Here is a 26,843-nt window from a genome sequence, read left to right on the forward strand (position 1 = left end):
TCAGCTCTCACCCTGTCCATGCCTCTCAGCATCACTCACTGGCGAGCTTCACATTGAAAGGGGGGAACAAATGTCCAGTGAGGCATTTGTTTCTAGAGGGGAAACCAGCAATCCATTTCTTGAGGTAACAATGATGCCCCGGTCTGCCACATTTGGGAGGGCCTCCTATACACCCCCATGGATCCCCGAAGTCACCCTCCGGGGCTCAAGACAGAGGACAGAGACCATGCGACCAACGAGTGATAGAACTTGCGCCTGACCGGCGGGGGACGCGGCTAAGCAGAAAGAAGATCCTGGAGTCTCGTCCCACACCATTGTGGCATCAGGCTGCCTGAGGATCTCGGTGGCCGAAGCTTTTCGGAGCAAACGGGACCTAAAACGGCTTGCAACCCCGCCAGCCCCGTACAGACGCGGCTGCCTGGTCCTTCGTATTTTAGAACTCTGGAAACCAGCAACCGTTAACGCCAAGGTCGCGCCTGCCCCCACCATCTAAGGCGGGTGTAGGGGTGTCGCTCCCGCACTGCAGCGTCTGAGGCGCGGCGACATCCGCCGAGCGCTCCCCCTGGGCCAGGGCCGCGAGGCCCGAAGGCGCCCGGGGCTCCTGGGTCGAGGCGCACGCACCCCGCCGGCACCAGGAGGGCGTGTGGGGACCCGGGGCGGTGGTCAGATCCCTACACCGTTTTAGAAGAGTGTCGCCTCGGGAGCCTGACGACCCCATTTGCTTTCTGGGACAAAGGAAAAGGAAAGATGTACCCTCCGAGATGAAATGAGAGCAGCCCCGGACTTTAACATTTTAAGACAGTCTTTTCTCTGCGACTCCAGAAACCAAAAAGAGTCGGGAAAATAATTTTAAGTACGTTAGCGAAAACTTCAAGAAACAAGAGTTTCTTTTCCCCGGAGTATTTGCTTTCGGGGCGCTAGTGCAATGCCCCAGGACAAGCCCTCTTTCCAGAACTCTCTGGCGACTCCTCGGCAGTCTCAGAATAAAGCTCTGCGGGGTGAGGCGGAGAGAGGTGAGGACTTCAGCGCTGAAGTCCCTTCTCGATTCGAGCGGCACGACAATAAATAGTGGGAAACGGCCGGCGCTGCCCGCCTGTCAGGGAAAGCTGGGTACAAACGCCACGAACCGAGACCAGACCGTCAGAACAACAACGCTGCAAGGCCGAAGCCCCGTGCGGGAACCGAAAGGCACCCCACCCCAAGACTCTAGGCCCAGACTCGGCTCACCTAGCCGGCACCAAAGCCTCCAGGGCGGGGAGACTTCCGGAGCACGCGGGCCCCACCCACCTAACGCCCCGCCCACTCTCCCAGAACCCTCTTGCACCGTCTGGGCCGCAGCTTAGAGCTACTGAAAAGTTTGCAGGCCTTTGGCCAGGGGTAGGGGAAGGCACTTAACGAATACTTGACTGAGTGAAGGCCTCGCTTTTCCCTGGGGGCGGGGGAGGGGGGGTAGGTGGAAAGGAGTCTTTTAAAGGCGAGAATAAAAGATACATTGGCGGCTGAGCTTACGCGTGCCCGGCGCGCAGCAAAGGTCTCAGGCCTTGTTCGCTTGCCTGTACGCAGAGGGAGCGAGGAGGACGTAAACCCACGCAAGTTCCCGGAGCAACCTCTCAGAGGGGCGGCGGGCTGGCTGCGGCGACCCCAACCGGAGGGGCGGATAGGGCCCAGTCCCGGGAGCTAAGGAAAACCCTGCGCTCGCCAGGCTGCCTTCTGGATTGCTTGTGACACGAAGCACGTTCTATAAAGCGTGCCAAGCGTGGTGCTATGCGTCAGATGCGGGGTAGTCTACATGTGCACGTGAAGCCAGTTCAGTACTGCGGTTTCCGAGAAACGGGGAGAGGGCTCAATTTCTACGCCTGGGTGGGAATCTAGTTTCCACTAGATGCCCGGGAGACGGCTATGCGGGCTCCGTGCGTGGGCTTTGCAGGGGGAGTGTAAGCAGGGATAATGGCAGCGAGGAGGCCAGGGTCATCAAGAGCGCCCTGGGCCCCTCAGGCCGCTATCCTTGAGACCCTAGTTCTACAGCACACTAGTGGAGTGAGAACCAGAAGACAGACCGGAGTGGGCGCGGGTCGTGGGCGCGGGTCCCGGGCGCCGCGTGCTCCGGAAGGGAGGAGAAGTCGCTCCTCATCCCCAACCACTCGGAAGTCGCAGGCGGTCCTGAGGAAAGGCTTGCGCTTCGTCTGCCAACAACATTCAAAAAAGGAAGGCCCGGCAAGCCTGCCTCGGTTTCCCCGCACGGAAGACAGCGCCGGTAAGGGGCAAGAACACAGCGCCCGGCACGCCCACACCTGCACACGCAGGGTTTGGGAGAGGCTGTGGCCCTGCTGTTAGAGGTCTCCATTCAAGGGCGCAGAGCTGAGAAACTGATCGCCCCTCAAACGTGGTTATTAAAATACGGTTAAAATTCAGCAGCCCAGACACGCAGTCGCCTGGGCCTGGCCCGCCTGGTGCTTTCCTCCCTAGCAATCAAGAATAAGCCTCCAGGAGGAAACGTGAGGATCGCAGGTCCACTTCACCCTACCAGGTGCAGGAAGAAAGCCCCTTCGTGGGGCTATCTGGGGAAAAGAGAGAAGCAGCCGAATTTCCTCGACTCCGCCTGAACCCATCGCAGCCCTGGGGTGTGGTCCTCGCGCTAGGAGTGGCCCTTCCAAACCGGAGCCCGGCCCCCCAGGAGCACCCAGGGGCTCAGGAGGTGCTGGATCTAGGCTCTGAGAGCTGGCTAACGCGCTTATCCGGGCTCCGCCTGGCTTTTCAGGAATGTTCGCATGTTCACAGCGAAGGGGGCTGTGATGGGAGAGGAAATAACACACACCCATCCATCCATTGAGGGGGCCGTGCCGAGCTTCTCCATCAAAGTGAAAGTCGCTCAGTCGTGTCCGACTCTTTGCGACCCCATGGACTATAGAGTCCATGTTATTTTCCAGGCCAGAATACTGGAGTGGGTAGCCTTTCCCTTCTCCAGGGGATCTTCCCAACTCAGGAATCAAACCCAGGTCTCCTGCATTGCAGGCGGATTTTAACTAGCTGAGCCATAAGGGAAGCCCATCAAAAACGCCCGAAAAAATAGTGTTGGGTGGGGTCATCTATGGAACAGTAGGTATTCGAGGACTACTAGATTCGCAGAAGCCAGTATTATTCAAATAAATGGAGGGAGTGTGGGCCGTGGGCAACGAGTGCGAAGGTGAGCAAAGGATCTCCATCCCCAAAAGCCACCATTACCACCTCGGAAGTGGCGTTCAGCGGCCCAGTCCTTCCCCGCGCTCCCTGCAGCCTCTGGCGTCGCCTTACAGTCACAATAGCTACAGCTACAGCCGCCCCGAAGGGCACACGGCTGCAGTAGCAGCGGCTTGACAAGTGTGATAAAATGATCTTCCTTAACTAAACTCGTAAAGCACTGGGCAATAAAACTCAATCTTCTGTAAAATCCAATTAAGTCATTATCTGACTGATTGTATCTTTAATTGAAAACAGAAGTGACAGTAAATTTCTGTGATATATCAGGATCAATCGATACCGCTATACGATTCAGCCCCAAGAAGTGATTTATAATGTCAAACCTATATAGGTAACTCCACATTATTCTCTCTAAAACCACTGGTGGATGAAATTAAGAGTAAGTGCATTTAATAAAAAACAAGATGGTCAGGTTATTGATTACAACAGATGGGGGTGAAATCAAATAGATGTTTTCAAAGCACAGAGCGAAGAAAATACAAGTAATTTCTTTTTTCCTGTTTAATACCGCTCGCCAAATATACACACAAGAAAATTCAGTCATCAATAACATTTTTATTTCAGGTACAGCTGCAACTACACACAACAATGAATTTTTTTTAGACTAGTTTCATTTCAGGATGGCTTCTGTTACATAAGGAAGTACGCCAACAAGCAATTTTTAACGAAATAATGAACTCAGAAGTCTGTAGTAACTTTTAAAGATGTACTTATCTTCAAATCAGATTACAACCTAGGGTTACAAAATTATCTAGATTGCATCCATTTTTTTTGTAGTAGAATGTGCATCATAAACTCAATCTAGAAATAATATTCAAGAACTCTGCATTACTCGAGTTACTTTAAATTGTACTATTTTCAAATTATCCTTCACAGAAAAGGTAGCAATTCTTAAGTCACTATTTTTTTCTTCTGACTATATTTCAGTCATGTTTGGATCTGAGGGCCTAGGGCAGGGCTAGGCTTTACCAACTGCAACACAAACACACAATATTCCTATTGACTAACCTACAGATATCTAAAATAGTCTCTAACTCTGCTCTTTTCTTCTCACCAGTCAGGTACTTGGCTAAATTTATATTTTCTGCAATTTTATTAACGTATTAAAATTCCAAAAAATATCTAAGGCACCCAAGATTTAATTTTAAAACTAAAAGTAGTATCTAATTTTGACACATTTAGATGTAAATGTACTGCTTGAGTGAATTATTGTATTTCTTGAAAACTACATGTAAACCAGTGTCATAAAGAAAGGAGGGATACTACTATTTAATATTTAACTCTGTGAGCAAAGCACTTAATTGCTGCAGATGGTAGACACAGATCCTAAACTATTCCAAATGTGTTCTATTCTCTGGACTAAGCTCTAAGAGTATGAACCAAACACCTTATCAATAGTTAAGTCTACATGAGTAAAGACAAAATATTAATAACAAACCCTGTGTATAACGAAATAAGCCTGCGACTCCAAGAGACCGGCCACAGGCATCGCAGCTGGCGCTCACTCGTCTTCCTCGATGATGGGAGCGACCGCGAAGTTGCTGGGCTCCGAGGCAGACTCGCAATCGAGCACTGCCTTTGTGCTCTCGTTACCAATGGGAGAGCTGCTGGGGAGGGAAACCAAGCCGGAATCTTGACTGCTGGGTGGCGAGAATACTGGGAAGTGAGAAGAGAGAGAGGAAGAACACATTAGAAGTAGCTAGTCTCTACAACTAGTACGCAATTAGGTTCCAACAAAAAGAAATGTTCTCTGCAATTTCTGAGTTGGAAGTGTTTATACAGACACTCATTAAAATCTCTAACGCTTCTTTAGAATAAAAAAATAGTACTTCTGCACAGTATTGTCTGTGCAACTGTAGAGGTTAAGTTAGGCAGCAGAGATTAAATTTTATGTTCATTAAAAACAGACTGCTCACCCCTCTTTAGGGACAGTTTCCACCCTACACAGAGCCCCTTCCCTTTATGTAAAGGATGCTAATAGAACTGGAGCCTTGTCAAATGATCCACTTGACAAATCTCCCCAAGCAAGACCCCACCCATGTATTCCACCATTTGACAGGTAACCCTAGTTTCTCAATATAAAGCAAGTGAAAGAGACAGCTTATGAGAACTTTCCTATTATTTCTCTTGGGTGGGGGGAAATAAGCACTCGGGGGAGGGTCAGTATACATAACTTAAAAAAAATAAATAACAGTAAATGCGAAGGAAACTTTTTTAAATACATAAAAAGTAAAAGAAATTGAATTATACAACACTAAAACAGTAGTCAGGTAAAGATTTTAATAGCAAACCTATAAACATAAAGCCCCACAAGGAAACCGACATTAAATATGAAGGATGCAAAAGTAATAATGTGTTGAACAATTTTTGCAACCTTACAAGTCACAGTAGATACAAAATTTAAGCAAAAGGGTCTCTGACCTTCTTAACCTTATCTGAGCTTAGATCCACCCCCAGAACTCCCTTCCTGCCTAGTGTGAATGTAATTAAGGGGAAGCTGCAGTGGTAATTTCTCTCCTCATTAACTTCCTGATTGGTTTCAGCCTCAGGATTCTGCCGGGCAGTAGTTTGTCACCAATTCCAAATGGCCAATCGTTAATACTAATGTTTGTGTAACTAACTGCCAGCATCTGCCACGGCTTCTTGTACAACAATAATGGTGAAAGGGTACATTAGTGCTCCTGTGTTAATTCAGCTTGTGTTCATCAATAGGGAAATCTATGATGTAATTAGCAAAATGCATTGGGAGCTGAGTGCTGAAGTCATTTGTAGAGAACTAAATCATAGTAGAAGCTGTACTGGGTCCTGATGTGTTTGCCATCAATACTTATTATGTTTGGAATTTAATAAGGTATATTACCATACTGAAAAGAGACCTTTTTACAAGAGAACACTATTTATGCTTGTTATGGGTTTGGAGAAGGTTTGCTGCAGCTAGTGGAACCACACAGAAATAAAAGAACAGAGCTGGGATTTAAGAAGCAGATCTTTAACCACTCCACTGGACCAAATTATTTCAGAAAGTCCCATTCTTCTAATGTGACATATGGACAGACAGACAGATGGATAGTTGGAATAGCTACGTCAATATCCAGTTACAAAAGGAATGATCTGAAAACTTAAGTGAGTTAATAAATTTGAAAAACAAAGTAGGTAACTTCCTGACAAGCCATTTACTTTTGATAATGAGTATTTGTTTAGATTTAGTAAGTTAAATAAAAAGCAAGGGTACTAATCTGTAAATTGTTTTTTTTTTTTTTAAGAAAGCACTGATTGTTAAGGAGTACTTTACAGATGTCCACAAAAGTGTCCACATGCATATATAAATATATAATAGCAAGGAAAAGAACTTGGAACTTAGGAAACCTGAAGCTTTCTTTTCTTTTCTTGTTTTGCTATTCATAAAGGCTTCTTACTAAATTTGAACTGTTATATGGATTTAAATTTCCATGCAAATCCAAGATGATCTCTGAATTGTGTTACATGTCCAAGGATGCTGTATCTACAGACAGCAGACTTTGCTCTGACACCCTGTCACTACAGCCAGCCCTGGAGAGCCAGCTAAGGGCCAAGCAGGGTCTGTGAGTTAACCTGCCCACCCCCATCCTCACCTCAAGCCAGTAACGGAAGGTCCTCTGTACATGAGATGGGGAAGGGAATGAATGTTTTCTGATTACTTCTTGTGTGTCACCTACTTCAATGAGTATGTAAATTTAACCCTTAAACCATCCACTGAGAGAATTAGTCTGCCATTTTACAAAGGGGACCCTGTGGAAGCTGCCATGGGCAGTGCAACCCTGGTCAGCCCCACCTTCCGGCTTGTTCTCACCCACGCACTAGCCCACCCTTGGGTGCCATAGTCAGTCAGTGGCCACTGAAACTTCTTCACGTCTGTGTGAATTTGAGGAGGCAAAATAACTGACCCTTGTCAACTTGATTCAGAGGCTATAAAGGAACAGGTGAGCGTTCTCCAGACAAGTTCTGAGCCCTGAGATTGCCTTCCCCTACAGGTAACAACAGCTCAGCTAGGGATGCTCCCCACACCCTGACGCCCCCATTCAGCTGACCTGGGACTGGAAAAAGGAAGGGCGGGAATTCTGCAAAAGAAAGGGATCTGGGGATAGCCCCCTTTCACTCTCATTTGCCTTGTGGATATTTTCTTGGGAAGTATTCCTCTGACCTGGGGCTGTGAACATGTGCAGAATGTGTCACCTGTATAGACCAGGGAGGCTCCAAGCCCACTTAATGCATGACTGCACTCCAGAGAAGATGCAAATAAATGAACTCAACCTGTTCAGGGAAATGTCTATATTTTTAAAGCTTTTCTCCTCTCAAACTTTAAATCCATGTTCATTTTACTCTTGTTGAAAGGCTTAGCACTGTCTTTCAATGTTGAAGTTAAGGACAGTATCTCATTTTGTTTAACTCATTTTGTATAGCACCTCATAAAAGTAGTTCCATGTGGATCAAAGATGTATTAAGTATTTACCTTAGTGACTAATGTCCAAAATTTATTTTACTATCACCCTTAAATATAGTCCCTCAGGTACCCTCTTCATTTAAATGCCGCTTCATTAAACTTCACTAGGGCAAATAACAATTGATCATTTTAAATCATTTTATACCAATTAAAAATTAAAAAGCCAAAATTCTCCTTTTTTGTGTGTTGATTCTAATGAGCCCTAAAGGCGGCTAATTTCAATTTAAAAGGTTCCTCTATATTATTTTGTAAAAATGCTAATGCCTAGCGTCCATGTGACTGTGGGGAAAGATACGCGGTTGGTAGCACTAGAAATTGGTTCAATCTTTCTGGACAGCAATCTAGTGACATGTAATAAGAACCGTAAACCTGTTCATACCCTCTGACCTGGTAATTCCACTCTGGGGAATAAACCCAAAGAAAGAATAATTTGCCAGAGATGCTCAACACACCACTATTTGCATGAGTGAAGATGGGAGTGCTTTGCTCTGGTGGTGGGGGTGGGGATGGGAGCAGGAAGCTCTCTCAAGCAATAGACAAATCAGGATTGTGCTACTCTGTAATCATCAGTGGGCTCCCAGCATTTACAGAAATGGAAGAAAGGACTTCTGGAGGCTGAAGTAGAGACTGAAAAGAAAGGAAACGGGCAAAGTGCCCATCTGATCTTTTTTTCATGTTACAATGAAAGGTGGATAAACCTCTGAGGCTGACCCTGGTTTGAACTAGCAAGCCTAGTATCTGTTTTCTCTCAAGTAGCCTATTCCTCTACAGAAGCTAAACGGTCTTTATTACTTCAGAACAAACCTTACACATAATCACTCGCATCAATGCTGAGGGGAAAAAAACAGATGATTTCCGTGATGTCATCTAATCACAGATATTCTTCTTGGAACATATTATAGAATCCCCCCAAACCCACCTCTCTACAACAAAACCGAGTCTAACTGCTAAGTCTTTTGACATTGCAAAGACCCTTGACTTTTAACTTGAATGATCTGTTGGGAGTCAGTGGACTGGAATGAATAATTCTCTTCCAGTGAGGTGAAAAACAAGGATATTAATGCTTGAGAAAAAAAAAATTGTTCTCTATATGCTAAATACTAGTAAGCTCCCAGTAAGAAACCATTTTAAAAATAAAAATGCAAGTGGCATTCTTCAACTGTTAGCAACTCTTCACCTAGATGCTGACAGAAAAAAAACTGAAGTGCTGGCCTCTTTGGTTTCCTCAAGTTTGCAGGCCTAAGAGGCTGATGGAAAGCTGATGAAAATGTCTTCACCAACGAATTCTTCCACTTCATGATAACCATGGTGTTTGGAAATAAAATCATGTCCAATCAATACCACTTAGCAGACATTTCATGTTTCACAAGAGGACTCTATTCCAGAGTAGAACTGCTGCCCTTCTCACTAACATTTAAAATAATTAGGATTATCTTAGCTGTCCGAAGCTTGGCAGGTTCAGCTTGTACTTTCAAACAGCATTAATTCTTGGCACTCAGAACAAGGGATAAAAGGTAAAGATATGAATAGAGATCTTTATTCCACCTGATCTATCAAGGATTAGCTCATTCTTTTCCAGTCCATGCCTGCACACTAGTGAAGAGGAAGGCTAAGCTGTAACTGATGTAATTAGAAACCACAAGCTGAGAATAAAATAGCCCTTTATTAATCTCCCCCATTTACTATAAACTTACTAAAAAAAATCATAATCGTAGAAACAATTAAACGTCGGGTTTTTTTTCCCAATTGTGTGTAATCAAAAAGAGTAGTGAGTGGCTATAGAGAGGGTGTTTTTAGGATGACCCTTTCCCTGAAAACATCATCGTAATTGTCAGTTAAAATCTAGCTCAGTGTTGAGAGGGGCCAGCTGGCCACTGTGCACACTGCAGAGAGAAGTCAAGCATCATAAAGGAAGCTCTGGTGAGTGAACAAGGTGCATGGCCGCTGCTTCTCCTGGGTCCTGCTACCACTGCCCTGGCAAGCTCCTGAGACAGCCATCTTTACAAATAAGGGAACTGATAACAGAAAGCACATATTTAACCATTATCAACACAGCCCCCTTACCAGCTGCAGAGTTCAGTTGAAATGCTCTGATTCTGTCTGTAAGTGAAAGTCGCTCAGTTGTGTCCGACTCTGCAACCCCATGGACTATACAGTCCATGGAATTCTCCAGGCCAGAATACTGGAGTGGGTAGCCTTTCCCTTCTCCAGGGAATCTTCCCAACCCAGGAATCGAACTCTGGTCTCCCGCATCTCTGGTCCAGGGGGATCTGGCAAAGGAGCGCAGCAGTGGGGGCAGGGGACGAAGGCCTGGACCAGAGATGGTTCTGCCTGGTCCCAGGTGAGCTGGATGGCTGAACCACATCCCTTCTCCGTTCTCTTTTTGTATGCTACCTTTTCCTTTTTTGTATGCTACCTTGTTGACTTCCCTGGTGGCTCAGACGGTAAAGCGTCTGCCTACAATGTGGGAGACCTGGGTTCGATCCCTGGGTCGGGAAGATCTCCTGGAGAAGGAAATGGCAGCCCACTCCAGTACTCTTGCCTGGAAAATCCCATGGATGGAGGAGCCTGGTAGGCTACAGTCCATGGGGTTGTGAAGAGTTGGACACGGATGAGCGACTTCACTTTACCGACAAACAAAAGGAAAAGAGAAGGGATGTGGTTCAGCCATCCAGCTCACCTGGGACCAGGCAGAACCATCTCTGGTCCAGGCCTTCATCCCCTGCCCTGACTGCTTCCCACCTTTGCCAGATCCCCCTGGACCAATGTGGCAGCTGCCAGGACCCACACTCCCCAGTTTATTTCACAGAGGGGTCACCAAACCTACTTGAGTCTCAAAGCAAGCCCGTAAACAAGTGACATGTCTGTGCCAGTGGCCCTGCCTGAGAGGGACTCAGCCTCTAAGTACCTCCTCAATCGTCACCTCCCCAGAAACCTCTTGCCCATGGCTGTAGTGACACTCCTGGCTGTTCCCTCACCCCCAAAGTGGCACCGTGAATCGTGGAGACTCTTCTCTCACTGACATTTGTTCCTGTGAGAGATTAAGTCATTATGGCTAGGGCAGCGGACGTGTCTCATCCAGGGAGGCAGTAACTGGGTGATGCAAACAGTCCAAAGATTCAAAAATGCTCTAATTCACTGTGTTTCAACCAAAATACACTCGGTTTCAAAACCTAAACATAGTGTGGCTTCTTCTTGCCCTTCATGCCAACATTCTGAGGTAAATCTCACACAGGCTAATTCTGCTCTATTTTCCTCATCACTGAAATAATAAACTACTTGGGACGATGGACTTCAACATCAGTTTCCCCATCTCTAAGATGAGGCTAATGACAGGTCACTGTGGTAACGACTGAGCACACAGGAGTTTCCTTACTTCCTTTGTGTGCAGTCTCAGTCTCTTCACATGAGATGACTCTTGCTCTTGAAGGAGCCACAATCCAATCAGGATTTAGTACAAGGACTATTCCCTCCAGGCCACACTTCATGTCCCTTGAGAGAGCCAAGAACCAGTGATACACAGCTACTTCATTTGGGGCCTACACGAAAGCCAGAGTCAAATCCAGGAGGCACACAGCCTGGTCCTCCTTTGTCCAACAGGTCCCTCATGATGTAAGTTCTGCCTTTTTCAGTCTTTGAGCAGGGGTGAGAAGACAGCTGGTGTCAAGTTAAAATCAAGCAGCAGAATGCCTGTGGACATGCTTTATAAACCATACCAAAACAGTGTCGTTATTCAACGATCAAGAGAACCATTCCTTCAGACAGCAGTATTTGAAACAGGAAGAGTCTTCTTTCTGAATTTACATTTGTCCTAAAAGATGAAAACCCTGGGAGGTACTAGGCACAGGCACCAGTCCCCCAGAAGAAGTAGAGTTCTCACTGCCCCTCATCGACAACTGCTGGGAACCTGGAGCCCTGACTGGACGAGGCTTGCCAGGGACCAAAAGCTTACCCTCAGCCACAAGGCAATACAGCCGGGCCGGGGCACTGTGCTGGCTTGGGAGAAGGACCATCACTAACTGAAGACCTGGGCCAAGCGCCTTACCCTCTCTGTACCTCTTATCTCCTCATCTGTAAAATGGGGACAGAGTAGAGCACTTAGGATGGTTCTACACCAAACAAAGCTGGGGCTCCATGAGGCCCACGTCACCACTATCCACAGCTGTACCATTCAGTCATCCACACGTGTGGCCCGCAGATGGCAGCACCGCAGCACTGGCCGCAGTCCAAATTAAGCCCTATTCCTGCTATCACTGCTCCGCCCTTACCCTCCCCTCGGCTGACCCATCTACACCCACCCGCCCTGCTCAGTCTTCCTTGAGAGCTTGTCAGTTCCGGTCCAGCTTCTCCTCTCTGAGGAAGCAGACTATTTCCCTGGCACAGAAGTGCACTGAAAGGGCAGGAGGGCTGAGGGGGTCCTGCTCCCGGCCCAGTCCTATTCATTCCAGAGGATCTGTTAGGCTGGGCTCAGCCCAGCTCCCAACGGTGGCCCCTGAGAACCAGCGTGGAAAGACCACGAGCTCTGCCATCAGACATGGCACCTTAGTAAACACCGCTGAGCCTCAAGTTTTCATTGTAAAAAGAGGGTAACAGGGTATCTCAGAAAGTTGCTTTGAGGGTCAAAGAGATGATAAATGACAAAATCATTTGTAAATGTGAAGGCTCCTTGCCCTGGCACGAGTCTGTGCACTTCCCTAAAGAAGAAGTGTGATTCAGTCTCCATCCTCCACTGCCCAAGACAGGACCAGGAAATTAGTAAGGTTTTTATTAAACACCGGTTGGGAAAGAAAAAAAAAAAAAGAAATAGTGTTAACATAACTCAAACCTTCCTAAATGTTTTCAGACAAGCTGCAGTTTCAATGTTCACAGAAGGATGACTTTTACTTTATTAAATAAAACGAAATACTTATTTCATTCATCCTTCTTTACACACCATAAGGCTGAAAGCGAGATGAATTCCAACTGAAACCTGAGCCTGTTATTTTGCGTTTTCCGGGGACTTCAGGTACACATTTCCTGAGGCTGGGCCAACAGGGAAGGAGACCTGACCGAACCAAGAGCAGGGGCAAGAGCCAGGGGCACCACCTCAAGGCAAGAAAAAAGTCTACGAGGCAAAACCCTGAAACCTGCTACACTGAAATTCAGCCAAGAACAAGTACGGTGCACTGCTTAGCACTGCAGTGCACCCAGGAGGTGTGTAACAATGGATGAGTGAGCGAGAAAGACATGGAATTCGGTCTTCACAAGGCATGCTGCCACCATCAAACAGTGCTAACCCACACACTGGCAGGGAGGGCCTCAAGTCTAAGAACAGTTTTGAAGATTTTACAGGACAAAGGCTTTAATTCTGTCTGTATTTGCTGGAAAGACTCTGGGCACCAAGGTAGAGAAAAGCCGCATCAGACACCCTGAGGCGTGATCTCAGCCAAGAGCCTGGCTCTAGGTAAGCCAGGACCTGATCCTCGGGGACTCAGAAATGTCTAGTCCACAGAAGACGGGGGCCACGACTGGGTGTTCATTCGAGCAACTGCATTCAAAAACAGTTTAAATATGTATGTGATCTTCTCAGGAACCAAGGCAGACCAGACTAAAAAAGCCTCCACAAGTCATCTCTGGAGGAGATTTCCCATTTGATTCTGGGAAAGCTGTTTACTCTAATACAAAAGGCATCAAACCCACAAAGCAGGCTGCCGCGTTTGCCAGCCTAGAAATGAAGTCAGCTCTGTCCAGATATTTTGCCACAAGAGACATTTTTAAAGTAGCTTTGCTGAGAGCTTCCTTCACACTGACAAGAAAGAATCTCAGGTGTTTCAGCCTTAAAAAGTAATAGATGATGGAAAACTCAACCTTCATGGAACTCCTGTTAAGACTAAGAAACAGGATGAAGTTTTGGAGTCAACACCACTGCCAGGAGAGCCAGGCAGGAGATGAGATGGGTTTCCGGCTAATCCACCAGCCTGGGGTCAGCCTTTCCCCGTAGGATCACATGGTCTTGGATAAAGCATGTTGTTACAAAACATGCAAGCTTTGGTTGTATGGCTTTTAGGAACACTTTCATTTAAAAATATCTGGATACTTTGCGATTAAATGAAGAGAGGAGAAAGTTCATGAGCCATTTCTCAAGTAGAACTCTGCAGCTTATAATTTGAAAATAAATACTCTTTTCCAAATGACAGGCTAGTATTAGCAGGATAGAAGACTATGTCCAGTAAATACCTTCTTAAAAAAGAAAAAACAAATGCAAAACTTCATCAGCATTGGCTATTAATACTATGGCAACTTTTCCTTCCTCTTTCTAACTAGCATTATAGGAAATTTAAGATGAGTAATTATTAACACTTTTCTCTGACACAGAAGGAGGAAGCAAACATAAGGATACACTTTAAACAGAACATACACCAGATGAAATCAATCAGGATAGAAAATTCCAGGCATTTCCAGACAGGAGGACACATGCCTACTCAGTCACACAGGTTATTTTATCTCCTAAATAAAACACAGCCACCATGGATGGATAAGGTAGTTCAAATTACAGGCTGAAGAAAACACTCTTTCAGAAAGGTTTGCGCTAAGGGTGAAGAGAAATAAAATATTAATAGTACAAGCTATGCTTCTCCTCAAGAGTATTGACACACTTTGCATAAGACCGCAGTTGCTTAAAAAAAGTTCATATATGTACTTCTTGAAACACTTTTCTGTTTGTTTAAAATGCCTGTCAATTAGACCCTTCACCCCTCAAGAGGTCTGATCTGTGTGATACAATGCATCAGGTAATGTGACTGCGCCCTCCCTTCTCCGGTGCTTTATGATATTTTTGTTTTAGGAGAGAAGAACTCACATTTTGACAAGTATTTTACTTTGCTTTCAAAGAAAACATTTTCCTTTTCCCCCTAACCACATCCTTTCTGAAGCCAAACTTAACTATCGCCTTTTTTTTCAGGGACTTCTCAGACTAACCCACGATTTCTGTGGGGGGAGAAGCTTCACTTATGGCCTGATGGCCCTGGTCAACCAAGCTCAACTCTGAACCAAATGAAGGAAATAAAGGCCGGCAGGTATTGATCAAAGCGTAAGACAACTTTTATTTAATTCTCCCTCCCACTGGTCAAAAAACTGGTCTTCTTTCAGGATTTTGTTTTCTGTTTATGAAAAGTATTTTTATTGCGGTAAAATACACAAACCATAAAACTTAACCATTTTAACCACTTCTCAGTGTACAGTTCAGGGGTATTAACTGTTTTCACACTGTTGTACAACCAGCATCGCCCTGCCACCTCCAGAACTCTGTCATCTTTCCAAACTGAAACCCTGTAACCATTACACAAGAGCTCCGCAATGCTCCTGCCCAGTCCAGGGTAATCACCTGAAACCTTCCAGCTCCCTAAATCTGACTATTCTAGTCCATGGGATTTTCCTGGAAAGAATACTGGAGTGGGTTACCAGGAAATCTTCCCAACCCAGGGATGGAACCCGTGTCTCCTGCATTGGCAGGTGCATTTTTTTTTATCATTGTGCCACCTGGGAAACTGATGTTCAAATATCTGCTCAAGTCCCTCTTTCCACTTTGTTTGTATATATACCCAGAACTGGAATGGCTGGACCACATGTTAATTCTGTTTTTAAGTTTTTGAGGACCCACCAGACAGCTATCCACAGCAGGGGCACCATCCAGCAATGTATGCAAGGGTTCCAATTCTCCACGTCTTCAACAACACGGTATTTTCTTTCTTTCTAAAATAATAGTCATCTGAATGGGTGTAAAGTTTGGGATTTTTTTTTATCCTTTTATATCAGTCCTTTACTCCATTTCTTCCTCTCTTCCCCAACCCTGACCTACCACCCAGTCTCTGTTTTATCATCACTGCCCACTACTCACTGGGTTATGCCTGGCAAACTGGTGGCTGCTTCATCCCCAGAAACACTTTCTCAAGGTCCCCCATAGCCTACTGGTCCCCCAAAGCCAATGGCTGGTTTCCCTCTTGGTCCAGGAGCACTGACAGCTGACATGTCCTCTCCTTGCACCCCCTCGGCTCTCCTCCAGGCTTCCTCCCCGCTGAGCATCCTCCTCTCCAAGCCCAACCCTACGTACAGACTCTCCAAACTTCTCCACTTGGTCCTCTTATCCACACAAGCTTTAAATATCATCTCCTTGCAAATGACTTCACACTTCGTGTCTCTTGCCCATATTTCTCACTCAGAATTACTTCTGTATTAAAAATACTGTCTGAACATCTCTGCCCGGATTAGCTTCCTGCCACGTAAACTCACCTGTTTAGAACTGAAGCCACCATCTTGTCCTCTCTCGGGTCCTGAGCTGGCCCACATCACTTGCAGCTCGGGTCCTGTCTCAGAACCACCCCCATCCACAACTGCACGGAGCCCTCCTGCCATCTCCCTCCCTTCCAGTCGCCCTCACCTGCGGGTGTCTGTTTGCCCTGTCTACTCTTCTCTACTTCATTTTAATCTACCTGGGATGGCCAGTTTGTTATTCTTCCAGAAACATGTCTCTCACCAGATGTTTTTTCCTGAATAAACACACTGGGAAGCTTCTGAAAAACTCCAAACTCATTGGCCTAGCATTTGGGGAGCAATCTGATTTCTCACTTTTCCCTGAAGGTAAGCCATGCTTCAGAGTCGGCCCTGCTCTCAATCCTTGCAGACCTGGGTGTCCCACCTCGACACTGAGCTCATGTGGGCCCCACCACCTCCGCAGTCTCCACAGGTCAAAAGCCAATCTTCCCCGATCTCTCTGCACAGAAACAACTCCTTCCACTAACACCCAGCATGTTTTGCCTGAACCTCATTGTGTCCATCACTTTCACCTTCCTATCATTTTCCACCACTGACCTAACTCCGCCAAAGAACAGGGAAGGATCCACATCGTATTTGTGGTCGAAGCCCTTTGATAGTCACCAGGTAAAAAGCCTTACCCCAGGCCAGTACTTAACAGTGTTGAAGAATGAAAGCCTCGCTGGCCAAAGTCAGCTAATCTGTTTCCTAGACCCCAACCATCACAGCCAGCATGACAGATGAGTCTGCATGAAAGAACTGTGGGGAGGCAGCCACAGTGACAAGAGAGAAGTGACAGGTGCCAGCCCACATCAAGGAAGATGTGAGAAAAACTCAAAAGCAGGTGGGGAACCAGGAGAGCTGGGAGTAACAAAAATAGATCTCTGTGACAATGAACCTGAATCCCCAAGAAAGATTCAGCATCCTAAAGGTGAGAAAGAAGAAAATTTATTTTGTAAAAGTCCCTGTCATCAAAGGTGCAGAGGCAGAGAACTTTGGCAATCACAGGAGAAGTTATCAGTTGTTTGGAAAGTTCATTTATGCAAAACAGATCCTTTCTCAGTGATGGTGAGTTAATGTGACATTGTGAACCTACCCTTAACCCAGTCCTTGGACAGATGTAATTTCACTCTGGACACTAAGGACAGAAGCTGGAAGACTGAAAGATATACAGACAGCTTATTTCCTCCATAACAAAAGAAGCTCATAAAAACTACTACCTTAAAAATACGGAATATGGTGCCATTGGATAGATTTTGCATGGATTGCTTTCATTATTGTTGAGTGATTGATGACTGATTGAAGATGTGAGAACACAATAAAAAAGCTTGATTCAACAAACTGATACAGAACTCTGGCCCCAACAATAAGCCAAATCCACATTCTTCCCAAGCATACCTGCAACATTAATACAAAATGACCATGTACTGATCTACAAAGCCAAGTCTCCACAAATTTCAAAGATCTATATCTTTCAAACCTTCAAAGTCTTGGAGATTTAAGCCTGCAGTCTATCAGAGTAACTACTAAGAAAAAAAAAAAAACTTTCAGCTTTAAAAAACGATAAAGAAGAATATAAATTTCACTGACTCTGACTAACCAACAGGCCAGCATTTGGCCACAAAATAATTGATTTCACCCTTAATGCTACTGTTGAAGTATTTAAGTGCCTGGGCACTCACTCCAACCCACACACTCCTCCTCGATCCCACATTCCAGTAGATCAGGTATTTTCACACTTGGTTCATCTTCAGTGGAGACTGTAATTAAATCTTTAATTTGAAAACAAGAGCGGAAGTCCAGCACTCAGTGCATTATCGGCTGCCCTCAAAGCTTAGAGCAAAAAGCAATCAAATAACAAATGGCAACCTCAGCTCCTTCAACCTCAATATACCAGCTTCAACGTGCCAGCTTCAAGGTACCAGCTCATCACAAGACTGACCAATTTACATGTGGAAATACCTTCCACAGTTATCTGCAAGCTTCCTGGGGATCAGAAACATTATTTAAATTATGCAAACTGTCAAGTTTATGTGCTGCCTAGCCTTTTGATTACACCATAATTTTTAAAGCATAAATTTCAGAACATGCCTTATTTCATATTCAAGGTATAGGAAGAGACCTCTCGGGGAGCTGAGCACTCAGGAACACAGTGGCTACTGCTGGTCCTCTTTATGTCTTCATCTACCTCCAGAACTAGCTAACACTCTTAAAGAAGGCAGTGTGGTGCTAACCAGTTACTTAGTTCATGGAATACTTACTGAGCATCTGCCCTGTGCTATAGCCATGAATAAAACAAGTCTCTGTTCTCCTAAGAAAAAAACAGGGACACCTGTAATCAGAGACACTTGGGACCAGGTTCTGCTGGGTCACTTACTAGTGATGTGCCTATGGGTAATTCTGACCCTCAATTCTGGACATTCATTAACATTAAAGGCTGTAGTAATTAAAACTAAAATATATTCAATCGACACTATTCCTTTCTCTGCTTGTCGTCCCTTTCCATAATAAGGAGCAGTTAATCTGTAAGTGCTTCACAGGTACTGCAGGGACCATCTGAAGCAAAATCAGGAAGAAGGAAAATTTTCTCTCAATTATGTTTTTGCCTGATCCTCTGTGCCTCCCTCACCTCTGAGCACTTTTTTTCTGTTCCTAGGTATCTGGTGCTCCCTGACCCTCTTCCCTCTGGTCTCCCCTTGGCTGACTGACACCCAACACCTCCCCCAACCCCCTCCAGACACAGTTCTATTCTCTCAGTTTACTCCCTGGGGCTCTTGATGAAAGGCAAATGGCTAAACTAATTCACCCAAGAGGTGAACTCAGACTTCAGGCCCCAGCTCCTGTTGGTATTCTCATTTCAAGGAGGTGGCTTCTAGACACTGCAGAGATGTCACCTTTTGGGGCAGAGCAAATTTCTAAAGTGTTGCCTATACTGCTCAGCATACAAAAGGTACTACTATTATGTGGGAGAATCCGACGATTTTACTTTTCCTATGTCAGGCTTCCAGAATTTACAGAAAAAACATATCCTTGCTGAGTAAGGTTCTGAACCCACATTGGTCTGGGTCCCCACCCTATAATGAACTCACAGCCTTTCAAAGCATCTACCCATAAGAGAATCTCAAGCTAATAATCAGCTTCCCCTTCACTTGGTCTCCAGGAACTTAATTAGAATGGAGTCCTGTGGCTAACCAGAAAATAACTGGTATTTAAAGAACTGACATTACAAGACGATTATTTTCGGCTAACAGTAAGTCTCATGTTTTCTAGTGCTTCATTGAGGCTCCAGAATTGTTCATGTTGGAGAAGAGGATAAAATGAACTTTTAATTATTTTCATTAGGAGATAATGCTAGTTGTAACACTGAACCAGATAAAACTGATAGAAAAGAAAAATATACAAATAATGAATGAGTTTGGTAGTTAAGGGAGAAATTTTTTATAATGCTAAACTAAGGTCATCCATTTATTTAAAAAGTCCTTAGAACCTTCTGTGAAAAAGCAAAAACCATCAGCTGCCACAGGCTCTAATTTGCTTTAATAAACACAGATTGCTTTTATAGTAATAAAAAGTGATATGAAAAGACAAAAAGCAAAGATAAAAGGAAATCAAAGAAAACAGAGGCCACTGCTGGGAGCATGGCTCTCTGCTCTTTCACTGTAGGAGTCAACTGCTTTCTCTCTCTAATGAGCGCAGGCTGGTGGATGCTGGGGTGATGAAACAGGACTCCGGAGGAAGGCTGGACTACCAGCCCCAGGCAGGAGCTGCTAAGTGCTGACTTAGGTGAGATGCGGTTCAGCCCACATTATTTATTAGCATAATTATTAGTAATCATCGCCATCATTCATCGAGCCCCTATCACGTTGCCCGCACTGAGCTTTACTCACCATCTTCAAAAAAGCCCTTTGGGGAGGTGGGTATTAACGTCCTCATTTGACAGATTATAAACACTGAGGCTCGAAAGGGTGATTAACATCCAAGGTCACACAAGAGCAGAGAGTCAGGGCCAGACTCTGTACTCAGGACTTGAACCTGGGTCTGTCCACCATGAGGCCACAGTCTGACAGGCCTGCTGGTTTGATTTTTGACAAAGCCCACTCTGCTGACGTGACCCAGAGAGCCATGAGCCCTCCTCTTCACATTTACAAAGCTGCTGCCCGAGCTCCCCTCCAGAAAGCCAAGATTTTGCTAAAAAAGACAGCTTTGAACCCCAGGCATCACCTGAGTAAAACGTCTGCCTTCTGCAAATGAACCCAGAAAAGCAGCTGCCTAGTGGATCCTGGTGCCCACATCTTTCAAATCTACATTTCACCAAAAGGGGCTGCAGGGATCCAACATGTGACTTGGTGAATTCAATGACTGGAGAAAGGTGTCCATCTGCTGTCTATCAGATTCCAGGTGTTTCAAGACTGTGTAGTGGGTGTCACTGGGCAGAACCCTATATTCTCTTCAGAAGCGACCCCCTGTTGAAGAACCTTCTGAGCCCCAAAACAGCATAGCACACAGGAGGGGTGAGCAGGGAGGCTGCCGGGGGCTGTGGAGGAGACGCTGACCCCTACCCAGAGTCCCGAGCCCCTGGCAGGAGAGTCGGATATGGAACCATGGGATCTGGGAATGTGAGGGCAACCAGACACCGAGGTAGCAAAAAAAAGTGATATCAAAAAAGTTCAGTTGTGTCCGACAAAAAGGGGTCTGACTTTTTCCAGTTACATCGGCCTGAGGAGAGAGGAGAAGGGCACAGGCATCCCCGCCTAATGTAGAAGTGATGCTTTCCTTCATGTGATTTGCGATAATGATGACGTGTTCTGCAAAGTGCACGTCTGGTGGAGGAAATGGGGGGTGGGCATCAAGGTGGACCCATCCCACAGGCCTCACCAAGCACAAATGGACACAAGACAAGAGGGCGGGCTTCCCAGCTGATCCGTGCAGGTGAGCTTTCAGAGAGGTAAGTAATTACCCAATTCCACTGCCTGTGACTTTCCATGAAAGCATGATGGAGACAATAAAAAATGAACCAGTCAACCCAGCAAGCTCCCATACTTCCCGGTCAGCAGTATCAAGGGCTCCTGATACATCTAACAGAAATGCCATGGGGCCTGACCAGGGCCACCAGCAGGCAAACCTATCCATCAGCAAGGCTAACACAGTCCAGTTCAGACTCAAATCTAAAACCAGAGTGTTAGGGGACAGTTTGCAGTAAGTACCGTGACACACTCCTGGATTTTACAGAATTTGTCTCTAGACCACACCATCCCTTAGGCAAGTCGCACATGGGGCCTCAGTTTCCACATCTATAAAGTGAGGGGGTTGAGCTCAATGGCTTCAAAATGCTCTCTCAGACCTAAAATTCTTTTGTTTTACAACTCCTGAAATCTTCATTTCTTTTAAGCTCTAAAAGTTTAAGTGCCTACTTAAAGTCAAAATTAATCAAGTATAAACCAGAACTCAGCATCAAGTGATTACTCCTGAAAGATGTGAAGACCTTTCTTCCCTAGGAGAGACATTAACGTTTTCTCTGGACATGACACACTAAGCTCGTCCCAGTCCCTGGGATCCAGGCATTAAATAGGAGGCTCAGATTCTCTGTCTTCATGCTGCTGTAGAAGAGAGCTTCCGGCGGCACTTGACAACCTCTGCCTCACAGTCAATGGCTGACTGTGTTGGGAGACTTGGTGGAAATCAGATCATTTATCCAACTTTTCACAACGCATTTCCTAACACTATAATTTCGTTGGTGTCTCGACTGACTCGGTCTATGAATCCAGTCCTTGGAAGAGTGTCAATCACTGCTTTTTCGTGTAAATCTCAATAGTTGCCAGTATGACCTCACAGACCTGGACACGTGCCCATTACATGGTGAGGCCCCATCTTCAATTCTTCCTACAATGAAGACCGCACAGTACATTTTTAGCCCTAGTGGAAATGTAACTGTCCCCCAGGCTATGTCAACAAGAAAGTGGGTGGAATTGCTTTCTCCTTTCTGTGTTGTGGACTGTATTCTATCAGACTAGATCCTCTGGTAAGGAGAACACAGCTACAAGAGATGAAAATGCCTAGTCTGCCTGTCTATAAAGGGGCTGTTTTCCAAAGTTGTTTTTCAGTACTCTTTTAAATCTATGACTTGAGTACTTTTTAGACGAACACAGTACAAAACACAGCTGTATAACAGGTTTAATCTTGATGGAAGTATAAATGGCTGATGGCAAACTAGTATGAAAGAAAAAAATTAACTGTAGTGTAGTTATACTGTTCATATAAACCAATTTAAACTATTTTGATTTTTGAAAATCCTACTTTGCAAAAGATCTAATTCACTGATAAAATGTGCTGTGGATGTCATTATTATTCCTCACTGGTTAAACACAGAGGGTCTTTATCAGAGGTGAGGACAATTCCTTAGGTTGTTAGTCATTTTGGGGTGTGTACTTTAGGCAAACAGTTTACTAAATTATCCTGTTCATGAGTAGTCATGCACCTTCCAAAGTAAGCAACTAGAAAAAAATATACTATACTATGTTTGAAACATAAAATAATAATATTTTATGACATGGAAGTGTGTGATATTATAATAGGGGCACAAATATAGTATTTGGGATAAAGCCAAATTTAAAGCACTTCGATCACCAACATGCTGGAGTCAGGCTTGGCTCCTTGTACACAAAAGAGGTGGTTATGTATAAAAGAGTGACTTAAAAATCAAGGGACAAGAGTCTGTCCTTCAAATATGCCTGCCACCCAAGGACCAAAATACCTGAAATTCTACTGTTAAAGATACATTTCTTGAAGAAACCCTGATGTCCTTTTAAAATTCAAATATTCCGGAGCACTAAGACATAAAAAAGACATAAAATCAATACTATTTTACCATGTTATTTATCAATTTTTTTTTTTCAAAAAAGGGATGGATAAGAGTGGAGTAGGCTACCAGAAGTAAGAAAAAGTCCCACGTAAGTACGTGTACTTATCGTGAGGATACTGAAGGAGAAATGACAAAAGTCCAACGACATCATTCTGTTTCTTTCCTGGAATTGGTCCCGCCTGGAGCACTTTCAACTGTAACCTTTCTAAGAATTTCAACAGGCTCAAACTCCACTGTGCATGCTTGCTAAGCAGCTTCCGTTGTGTCCAGCTCTTTGTGACCCTATGGACTACAGCCAGCCAGGCTCCTCTGTCCATGGGATTCTCTAGGCAAGAATACTGGAGTGGGTTGCCATGCCCTCCTCCAAGGGATGGAGAAGCTCCTTACAGCTCCTGCATTGGCAGGCAGGGTCTTACCTGGGACGACCCCTTTCTACCTCACGAAGCAGCATAATACAAGGGGGTGGGAGGAAGTGATAAGATCTGAGTGTGAACCCTATGTATTTATTACACTATTTAGGGGAGTAACTTCTCTTAAGCCAGCCAGCTCTATCACCACAAATACCCACTTTTTCTGTGGGTCATAAAACAGACATGTAGAAATAAAGATTTTTAAAAATCTCTTTAAGAACAGATTAAGTTATGTCAATCAAAATCTACACAAGAACAAATAAACTTATATGATGGTGATATGAAAGGACCAATAAAACAAACCAATCTTTAGAAAATCTAACCATAAAGACAAGAAAATAAGCATATAAAGAGAAAAGTATTACGAGAAAGTAGATATAACTGTTAATAGAAGATGAGCAGAGGCGAGGTCAGGACTCAGGCGTCATGTAGTTCTTAGAGGAATGGGGTATCCCTGGGACCCTGGAGGTAGCCCTCGAATGCCGTGGCTTTCACCCAATGAAAGGCAGTGTGGGTTAGAAGGGCCACCTGGAGTTGACAACCCCGCTACCCTAGCACCTCCCAGATCAGTGATTGTCTTCAACTCTAACCTGAGATGGCTGCATGACATTGTGAATGCCCCTAATGCCACTGAATTCTACACTTTAAAATGTTTAAAAGTGGCTGCTGCTGCTAAGTCGCTTCAGCTGTGTCGGACTCTGTGCGACCCCAGGGACGGCAGCCCACCAGGCTCCCCGTCCCTGGGATTCTCCAGGCAAGAACACTGGAGTGGGTTGCCACTGTCTTCTCCAATGCATGAAAGTGAAAAGTGAAAGTGAAGTCGCTCAGTCGTGTCCAACTCCTAGCGACCCCATGGACTGCAGCCTACCAGGCTCCTCCGTCCATGGGCTTTTCTAGGCAAGAGTACTGGAGTGGGGTGCCATTGCCTTCTCTGGAGTTTAAAGTGACAAGTTTTGTTATCTGTGTTTAGCATAAAGGAAAAGTATAATAAAAATAAAAAGATTATTAGTGAGTCACTGAGAAAGACATTATTAATGTGCCTGGCAAGCCCCATGGGAAAAGTAAGTCAAAGAAGACAACGGCCCAACCAAAAACAAGAAAAGAAAATCCTGAGATAGTTCTTCCAACCAGTGCTAAATGTGAAACAGATTTCATAATAATAGAGCCACCATGATCAAACTCAGTAACATCTGCTTCCCAAGCACAGACTCTCAGACCTCTGGTCACTTTAAGTTGCAGAAGCAATGAATACAGCCATGTCCACCATCTTCTCTCAGCTATCAGAACATGTAAATACCATGTAGCACACCTCCTTCATAAAGAAGCAGAGCCAAGGACTTCCCCGGTGGTCCAGTGGTTAAGAATCCACTTGCCAATGCAGGGGACATAGGTTCGATCCCTGGTTCAGGAACTAAGATCCCACATGCTGCAGAGCAACCATGCCCATGCGCCACAAACAACTGAAGCCCCAGTGCCTAAAGCCCACGCTCCATAACAAGGGTATATATACCCCACTCTCCGAAACTACAGAAAACCCATGTGCAGCTACAAAGACCCGGTGGAGTCATAAGAAAAGAAGAAAGGAAGGAATGAAGAAAAGAAGAAAGAGGCAGAGCCAAGGAATTCAAAGAGACAAATACACTTTCCCAAATTTAGTTTCTTTGCTTAGAAACTTCTTGGGCAAGAAAGAAACCACACTCTTTTCATAGCACTGCCTTTCTGGCACATTTTAAGTAGTGGCTGGAAACAAGGTTAACATCCAGAATTGGTCTTGAAAATGACTTTGGAATAATTTCACTTACTGCCGGGGGAGACTTTCTTAATGAACTATATACGGAACTTCCTTTCTGGTTTAACAACAGCAAAATGTAATCCACACAGGATTAAAAAATAAGCAAATCATTTGCCTCCATTTCCTGGAGACAATATTTGGTTTGATAAGTAAACAAAAAGTCATTTATACTCAAAAGACCACTTGGATGGATATAAGCAGTTCTGATTTACTCCAGTGGGTCTGGAGGGGGTGCAATTTATTACACTCCACTTAGCGCTGTAACAACTGCTTTTCAAAAATCGACAGTGATTCATGAAAATGAACATACGGACTCTCTTTGCAGCATAAACCCCAACAGCCTCAGGCAAGTGCTGAGAGAAATGAAGTACAAGGCATGGCGGACCAATATGCGGAAGCGAGCAATTATGTCTGTATTTAACCCAATCTATTGCTCATCAGAAAAGCACTCAGCACGGGAGTCAGACCCAGACAAACTGACACGGCACACAGCCACTTAACTGTCCCCTCCAGCAATTACACTCTCTCAACCCAAGAGTGTGTCAAATTAAAACAACTACACATTGACTTTTTGCTCCTGTAAACATTAAGGGGTGATTGACAGCTCTGGGCTGCAGCCAACCAGTCTGGCATTCTCATTCGCCGTCTTTGCTTATTTATCTGCTCTCAGCTCCAGAAGTGTTGCCTTGGGAATATTCCTAAGGACACAAAAGGATTCCATGGCTTTGCCACTGGGGCTCACTCAAAGAGGTTCTGCCATGTCTCACTGACAAGCAGCTTCAGATGACCCCTTAAAACGGAGTATTTTAAAAATTAACATTTGTCTGTCCCTTTCTATTAGAAAAACTTTACTTCCAAGCAGAAAAATGGAAAACCAGCCAGTTTTACGTGCACTTCTGCTCTCACAGCTTTACCCACTAAGATCCTGATTGTGGATTCCCTTCCCTTGTTATCCTATTCTTTATTTCAGCACTTTAAGGAGTGGCGGGGGGTGGGGGGGAGAGATACTGTAGAAATAGGAGGGAGAAATAAGTAAACAAAAGTAAAAAATAACCCCAGGAAATCTACTTACCACAGAGATCCACCCCCTGCCAACGCAGGAGATGTAAGAGAAACAGTTTTGATCTCTGGGTCAGGAAGATCCCCTGAAGGAGGGCACAGTAACCCACTCCAGTATTCTTGCCTGGAGAATCTCATGGACAGAGGAGTTTGGCAGACGGACACGACTGAAGCAACTTTGCACACACGCACGCACAGAGATCCAGGTGGATCATCTTCAACTGCCAACTGTAGGCCTGTGCTGTGCATTCAATACTCAATGCCTACTCTTCTCTGATGATCATAGAAAAAAAAGCCACAAGCAAGTGTCAAACTTTGACTCTTTCACCATTTTCCCCTTCTGCCTTGTTCAATGAGGAAAGGAAAGGCTTTTCAATAAATGGGGTTGGGATATCCACACACAAAAGAATGAAGCTGGACCCTTATCTTACGCCATATATAAAAACTAACTCAAAGCAGGTCCAAGCCCAACTTTTAGAAGAAAACATCGAGAAAAGCTTCATGACACTGGACTTGACAATGATTTACTGGTCATGACACTAAAAACATAGGCAACAAAAGGCAAAGTATGCAAACTGGACTTCATCACAGTTACAAATTGTGCATCTGAGCACACGGCCAACAGAGCACAAAGGCACCCCGGGGAATGGGAAAGTGTCTGAGCTGCTGTGTCTGAGAAGGGCCAGTGCCCCTTGACCCTCCTGGCTTCCGTAAGCA

At 45.0% G+C, this 26,843-nt stretch overlaps 1 protein-coding gene across 2 annotated transcripts in view; it reads right to left on the minus strand.

The window, feature by feature from the left end:
- Positions 1–3,772: 3,772 nt before the first annotated feature.
- The window catches only part of DMRT1 (doublesex and mab-3 related transcription factor 1), a 96,210-nt gene continuing 73,139 nt past the window's right edge, over positions 3,773–26,843 (minus strand). For both annotated transcript variants that reach the window (XM_061425442.1, XM_061425443.1), the window contains exon 5: positions 3,773–4,893. In XM_061425442.1, the coding sequence (XP_061281426.1) occupies positions 4,739–4,893 (155 nt within the window). In that variant the 3' untranslated portion in view covers positions 3,773–4,738. The remainder of the gene's footprint in view (positions 4,894–26,843) is intronic.

This window comes from Bos javanicus, chromosome 8, assembly GCF_032452875.1.
Source record: "Bos javanicus breed banteng chromosome 8, ARS-OSU_banteng_1.0, whole genome shotgun sequence".
NCBI classification, from domain to species: Eukaryota; Metazoa; Chordata; class Mammalia; order Artiodactyla; family Bovidae; genus Bos; species Bos javanicus.